The sequence below is a fragment of the Podarcis muralis genome, chromosome 1 (genome assembly GCF_964188315.1).
Source record: "Podarcis muralis chromosome 1, rPodMur119.hap1.1, whole genome shotgun sequence".
NCBI lineage: Eukaryota > Metazoa > Chordata > Lepidosauria > Squamata > Lacertidae > Podarcis > Podarcis muralis.
The window spans coordinates 8,205,833-8,212,402 of NC_135655.1; the positions used below are offsets into that span (position 1 = coordinate 8,205,833).

A 6,570-nucleotide genomic window follows, 5' to 3' on the forward strand; every position below is an offset into this window, starting at 1 on the left:
GAGCTGAGACTTCTGTCACCTGCATTGTTCAAAGGTCATAGCTATAATTCTTGTCAACTGTCAATTAATTCTTTTACCTTTTCAGTACATTAACCAGACATTTGAAGTGCGCGCTCTTGTATTGCAAGGAAATCTTTGCTTTTTTATTGCAGAGAGAGTTGCTAACTTGGGTGTCTTATTATTTGACCTGTTGAGTTTTTGTGCAGGTTAATGTAGCACAACGCTAAACTGAAGGGGCGGTTTTGCGAGCGCTATTTGTGGAGTTAATTCTTATTAAAACTGCACTAGTTTGAGTGGCACCTTGGGCAGTTTATTTTGGCGCGAACAGCCATTTTAGTGGTAATTTGCTGTGACCGCTATTGTCTAGAGCAATTTATTTAAGGGGGGGGGAGCAGCCTCATTAAAAGGGACTGCTCTTGTTCCTCTTTTTGCCAGTGGTTTTGCTGGGTTTTTTTTTTTTTTTTTTTTTTTTTTTGTTATTCCTTTGCCTTTCACCTTTGCAATGTGGCCGGTCTGTATATCTGCTGTTTGTGGTGCAGCAGCGCCACCTGGCGGAGAGCTAAATAATAGCAGGGACAGTTGCAAGCCCAGCCAAATGGACTGTGATTAGCAATTGCCTCAAAATAAAATTCAAAAAGGCAAATGAAATCTACCAGCTGGTTTGACAATGAGTGCAAACAGGCTAAAAGACACCTGAAGAGGTAAGGTAAAGGTAAAGGTACCCCTGCCCGTACGGGCCAGTCTTGACAGACTCTGGGGTTGTGCGCCCATCTCACTCAAGAGGCCGGGGGCCAGCGCTGTCCGCAGACACTTCTGGGTCACGTGGCCAGTGTGACAAAGCTGCATCTGGCGAGCCAGCGCAGCACACGGAAACGCCGTTTACCTTCCCGCTGGTAAGCGGTCCCTATTTATCTACTTGCACCCGGGGGTGCTTTCGAACTGCTAGGTTGGCAGGCGCTGGGACCAAGCAACGGGAGCGCACCCCGCCGCGGGGATTCGAACCGCCGACCTTTCGATCGGCAAGCCCTAGGCGCTGAGACTTTTACCCACAGCGCCACCCGCGTCCCACCTGAAGAGAGTTTACTGCAAATATAGGAACTCTAAATCCCCCCCCCATTCACTGCAGATGTGTGGTGGCCTGGGAATCTGATTCAGAGGCTGAACCGGAGGAATCCCAGCCTGCACAGGAGTCCCCGCCTCCAGGGCCGGCTGAGCCGGGGCAGGGCCTTGAATCTGAAGGGCCCACACCTGTGCCGGATCCTCAGGAGCGGACACCAGCTGAATCCACTCTGGCTCCGGGGATGATTGAGGACCCATTGCCTGCAGGTGCTCCTCTCCCAGCCCTGTCAGGGGAAGGTGAGGCTGCCTCTGGGTCCAGTAACCCTCCAGCCTCTCCTGAGTTGCAGAGGCTCAGGGCAGAGAGGCGGAGGGAACTAAGTTCTATCAGGAGGAGTGCTCGCCTTAAGGCCAGGAGAGGCAAGTCACCTGTGGGCCGGGACTGCCCTAGGCCCCAGAGGAGATAAAGGCCAGTCAGCCCAGTCTCAGGTTGCGGGAGCAACGTCTTTGGAAACCTGTTTCTGCCAGCACCCAGACCTGTTTTTCCGGAGTTCCCGACCACACCCGGCTTCTTGCTTTGGACCCTGCTTCGCCCTTGGTGGACATTCTCCAGACCCTCGACCCAGGACCGGACTCTGACCACGCCTCATGGTAACACCCCCCCCCCCCCGGGGCCAGCACAATATGTCTCCCTCAGACAGAAGTATAAACTTCCAATAGAATGGAAAAGTCAAAAAGCAGAAAGAAACGCTTGGCACAGCTTAATAAAGACCTTGCGTGACAAGGACAGCTCCCTCTTTTGGTGTACCATATCAGGCCTCCTGGAGCATGGTCGCAATGTGCCAATTCTGTGCCTCAGAGGTGTCCCAGAGATGCAAGAGGAAGACATTAGAAAGAAATTAATAAAAGAACTGGCAAACTGGTTGGGAGTTGAAGAGGAAGAACCGCTCTTGTTGTTGTTGTTGTTGTTGTTGTTTAGTCGTTTAGTCGTGTCCGACTCTTTGTGACCCTATGGACCAGAGCATGCCAGGCACTTCTGTCTTCCACTGCCTCCCGCAGTTTGGTCAAACTCATGCTGGTAGCTTCTAGAACACTGTCCAACCATCTCGTCCTTTGTCGTCCCCTTCTCCTTGTGCCCTCCATCTTTCCCAACATCAGGGTCTTTTCCAGGGAGTCTTCTCTTCTCATGAGGTGGCCAAAGTCTTGGAGCCTCAGCTTCAGGATCTGTCCTTCCAGTGAGCACTCAGGGCTGATTTCCTTAAGAATGGATAGGTTTGTTCTTCTTGCAGTCCATGGGACTCTCAAGAGTCTCCTCCAGCACCATAATTCAAAAGCATCAATTCTTCGGCGATCAGCCTTCTTGATGGTCCAGCTCTCACTTCCATACATCACTACTGGGAAAAGCATAGCTTTTGCTATACGGACCTTTGTTGGCAAGGTGATGTCTCTGCTTTTTAAGATGCTGTCTAGGTTTGCCATCGCCTTTCTCCCAAGGAGCAGGCATCTTTTAATTTCGTGACTGCTGTCACCATCTGCAGTGATCATGGAGCCCAAGAAAGTAAAATCTCTCACTGCCTCCATTTCTTCCCCTTCTATTTGCCAGGAGGTGATGGGACCAGTGGCCATGATCTTGGTTTTTTTGATGTTGAGCTTCAGACCATATTTTGCGCTCTCCTCTTTCACCCTCATTAAAAGGTTCTTTAATTCCTCCTCGCTTTCTGCCATCAAGATTGTGTCATCTGCATATCTGAGGTTGTTGATATTTCTTCTGGCGATCTTAATTCTGGCTTGGGATTCATCCAGCCCAGCCTTTCGCATGATGAATTCTGCATATAAATTAAATAAGCAGGGAGACAATATACAGCCTTGCCGTACTCTTCCCAATTTTGAACCAATCAGTTGTTCCATATCCAGTTCTAACTGTAGCTTCTTGTCCCACATAGAGATTTCTCAGGAGACAGATGAGGTGATCAGGCACTCCCATTTCTTTAAGAACTTTCCATAGTTTGCTGTGGTCGACACAGTCAAAGGCTTTTGCATAGTCAATGAAGCAGAAGTAGATGTCTTTCTGGAACTCTCTAGCTTTCTCCATAATCCAGTGCATGTTTGCAATTTGGTCTCTGGTTCCTCTGCCTCTTCTAAATCCAGCTTGCACTTCTGGGAGTTCTCGGTCCACATACTGCTTGAGCCTTCCTTGTAGAATTTTAAGCATAACCTTGCTAGCGTGTGAAATGAGTGCAATTGTGCGGTAGTTGGAGCATTCTTTGGCACTGCCCTTCTTTGGGACTGGGATGTAGACTGATCTTCTCCAATCCTCTGGCCACTGCTGAGTTTTCCAAACTTGCTGGCATATTGAGTGTAGCACCTTAACAGCATCATCTTTTAAAATTTTAAATAGTTCAGCTGGATTACCATCACTTCCACTGGCCTTGTTATTTGCAATGTTTTCTAAGGCCCATTTGACTTCACTTCCCAGGATGTCTGGCTCAAGGTCAGCAACCACACTACCTGGGGTGTACGAGCCATCCATATCTTTCTGGTATAATTCCTCTGTGTATTCTTGCCACCTCTTCTTGAAGTCTTCTGCTTCTGTTAGGTCCTTACCACTTTTGTCCTTTATTATGGTAATCTTTGTACAAAATGTTCCTTTCATATCTCCAATTTTCTTGAACAGATCTCTGGTTCTTCCCATTCTGTTGTTTTCCTCTATTTGTTTGCATTGCTCGTTTAAGAAGGCCTTCTTGTCTCTCCTTGCTATTTTTTGGAAATCTGCATTCAATTTCCTGTATCTTTCACTATCTCCCTTGCATTTTGCTTGCCTTCTCTCCTCCGCTATTTGTAAGGCCTCGTTGGACAGCCACTTTGCTTTCTTGCATTTCCTTTTCATTGGGATGGTTTTCGTTGCTGCCTCCTCTACAATGTTGTGAGCCTCCACCCATAGTTCTTCAGACACTCTGCCCAACAAATCTAAATCCTTAAACCTGTTCCTCACTTCCACTGTATATTCATAAGGGATTTGATTTAGATTGTATCTTACCAGCCTAGTGGTTTTTCCTACTTTCTTCAGTTTAAGCTTGAATTTTGCTCTAAGAAGCTGATGATCTGAGCCACAGTCAGCTCCCGGTCTTGTTTTTGCTGACTGTATAGAGCTTCTCCATCTTTGGCTGCAGAGAATATAATCAATCTGATTTCGATGCTGCCCATCTGGTGATGTCCATGTGTAGAGTCGTCTCTTGTGTTGTTGGAAAAGTGTGTTTGTGATGACCAGCTTGTTCTCTTGACAGATCACTGCAATTTACACCACATACTTCTAGCATTAAGAAACTCATATATAAACATTGGCATTTGTTATCCAACATCCCAGGATGTCATAAACCACCTATAATTGGTCTAAAAAGAACAAAATCACTGAGGAATTATTTGGTGAAATCGGACCAACTTATATACCCGGAAGCATCAACTAAAGGCCACTACAAATGTGGTAGTTGCAATGTATGCAAATACGCACTACAAGTAAAGGAGTTCACCAACATACAGACCGGCTTCAAGTTTCAGATTGAACATTTTAGTAACTGTAACACGAAGAATAGTGTGTATGCATGGATGTGCCCATGCCACAAGATATATATAGGCAAAAGCACCAGACCAATTAAACTACGCATAAATGAACATCGATCACGGATCCGTAACAGAGTGCTAGAAGCCCCAATGGTGGAACATTATATACAGCAAAAACACACGGAGGATGATTTTGTCTTCTTCATTATCTGGAAACCAAAAGTAGATTTATATACCAGGAGAAATATTGATAGACTATTGTTACAACAGGAAGCACGATATATTCATTTGTTTGAAACGATGTCCCCCAAGGGCTTGAATGAACATCAAGACTACAATTCTTTTCTTTAAAAAACTACTATAGATGACCTTGGACTTTAAATCCCTTCTCTGTTTACACCTTTAAGAAGGGAGGGCCTATCCTCCTCCCCCACAGACACACATATAAGACAATGATCTCACTCCCTAATAGAAAACGCACAGAGAAACGCAAGAAAACTTGGATTCAATTATCTAAGGTCAGAAAACACTCATCTGATGTCCGTTTTTCACAAACAATTTGACTGGAAATAATAACACTTGTAAATTCTTATTTCTAGACGCATGTCGAAAAAGAAACATAAAAGAATTAAATGATATAGACTTCCAACAGATTTATAGTCCTCAAAAAACCGAGGTCTGGAACCAAATATCATTATATGTGTTAATACACTTTAATATGTATATACTTTATTATATTTATGATCTATGGTATTGAAGAACCTTGATCTATTTTGACATATTATTTGATATTACCAGCTGAAGAAGGCGTTTACTCCGAAACAGGGCCCTGTCCTGGTCACCACTACTGAGTCGTACATCTGATTCACACTCCGGATACTCCTCTTTGGCCCTATTTGATTCTTTATTCTTTATTCTGATTTTATATAATATGGACTTTTTTTGACTGCCATTGAGACTTGTATAAAACAATTGTTGTGTACTGGTATTTTATGTACCTTTATACTATATCACTGCATAATTGAAACTACATTATTTCTGCACTTAAACGTTGTATCTAAATTTACTATTACCTTAAAACTATCGTACTTATACGTTGTGTTTAAATTTACTATTAGCTTCAAACTGTTATTCTTAGCAGAATATACACGTTTTTCTTTTCAACTCTCGAGTAGGAATTATTCCTTATATTGAAACTTGTGGCCAGAGCTCTTGGTATATCCTTTTCAGTGTATTTTCAACAAGAAGCCCATCTGGTGATGTCCATGTGTAGAGTCGTCTCTTGTGTTGTTGGAAAAGTGTGTTTGTGATGACCAGCTTGTTCTCTTGACAGAACTCTATTAGCCTTTGTCCTGCTTCGTTTTGATCTCCAAGGCCAAACTTGCCAGTTGTTCCTTTTATCTCTTGATTCCCTACTTTAGCATTCCAATCCCCTATAATGAGAAGAACATCCTTCTTTGGTGTCATTTCTATAAGGGGTTGTAAGTCTTCATAGAATTGGTCAATTTCAGTTTCTTCAGCACCAGTAGTTGGTGCATAAACTTGGATTACTGTGATGTTAAAAGGTCTGCCTTGGATTCGTATCGAGATCATTCTATCATTTTTGAGATTGCATCCCAGTACAGCTTTCGCCACTCTTTTGTTGACCATGAGGGCTACTCCATTTCTTTTACGGGTTTCTTGTCCACAGTAGTAGATATGATAGTCATCCGAACTGAATTCGCCCATTCCTGTCCATTTTAGTTCACTGATGCCCAGGATGTCAATATTTATTCTTGCCATCTCATTTTTGACCACCTCCAACTTACCCAGGTTCATGGTTCTTACATTCCAGGTTCCTATGCAATATTTTTCTTTACAGCATTGGACTTTCCTTTCGCTTCCATGCATATCCTCAACTGAGCGTCCTTTCGGCTTTGGCCCAGCTGCTTCATCAGCTCTGGATCTACTTGTACT

At 44.0% G+C, this 6,570-nt stretch overlaps 1 protein-coding gene across 1 annotated transcript; it reads left to right on the plus strand.

Moving 5' to 3' along the window:
* The first annotated feature begins 642 nt into the window (after positions 1–642).
* LOC114584794 (uncharacterized) lies at positions 643–5,877 on the plus strand. Its single transcript, XM_077919691.1, has 4 exons — positions 643–701; positions 4,341–5,132; positions 5,214–5,290; positions 5,413–5,877. The coding sequence occupies exons 1-2, from the start codon at positions 643–645 to the stop codon at positions 4,963–4,965; spliced, it is 684 nt and encodes a 227-aa protein (XP_077775817.1). The 3' UTR covers positions 4,966–5,132; positions 5,214–5,290; positions 5,413–5,877.
* Positions 5,878–6,570: the final 693 nt, after the last annotated feature.

Coding starts and splice junctions, on each gene's coding strand:
- LOC114584794 (XM_077919691.1), top strand. CDS start 643: ATGAAATCTACCAGCTGGTTTGACAATGAGTGCAAACAGGCTAAAAGA. Junction 702..4,340: donor GCTAAAAGACACCTGAAGAG/GTAAGGTAAAGG, acceptor TTCTCTTGACAG/ATCACTGCAATTTACACCAC.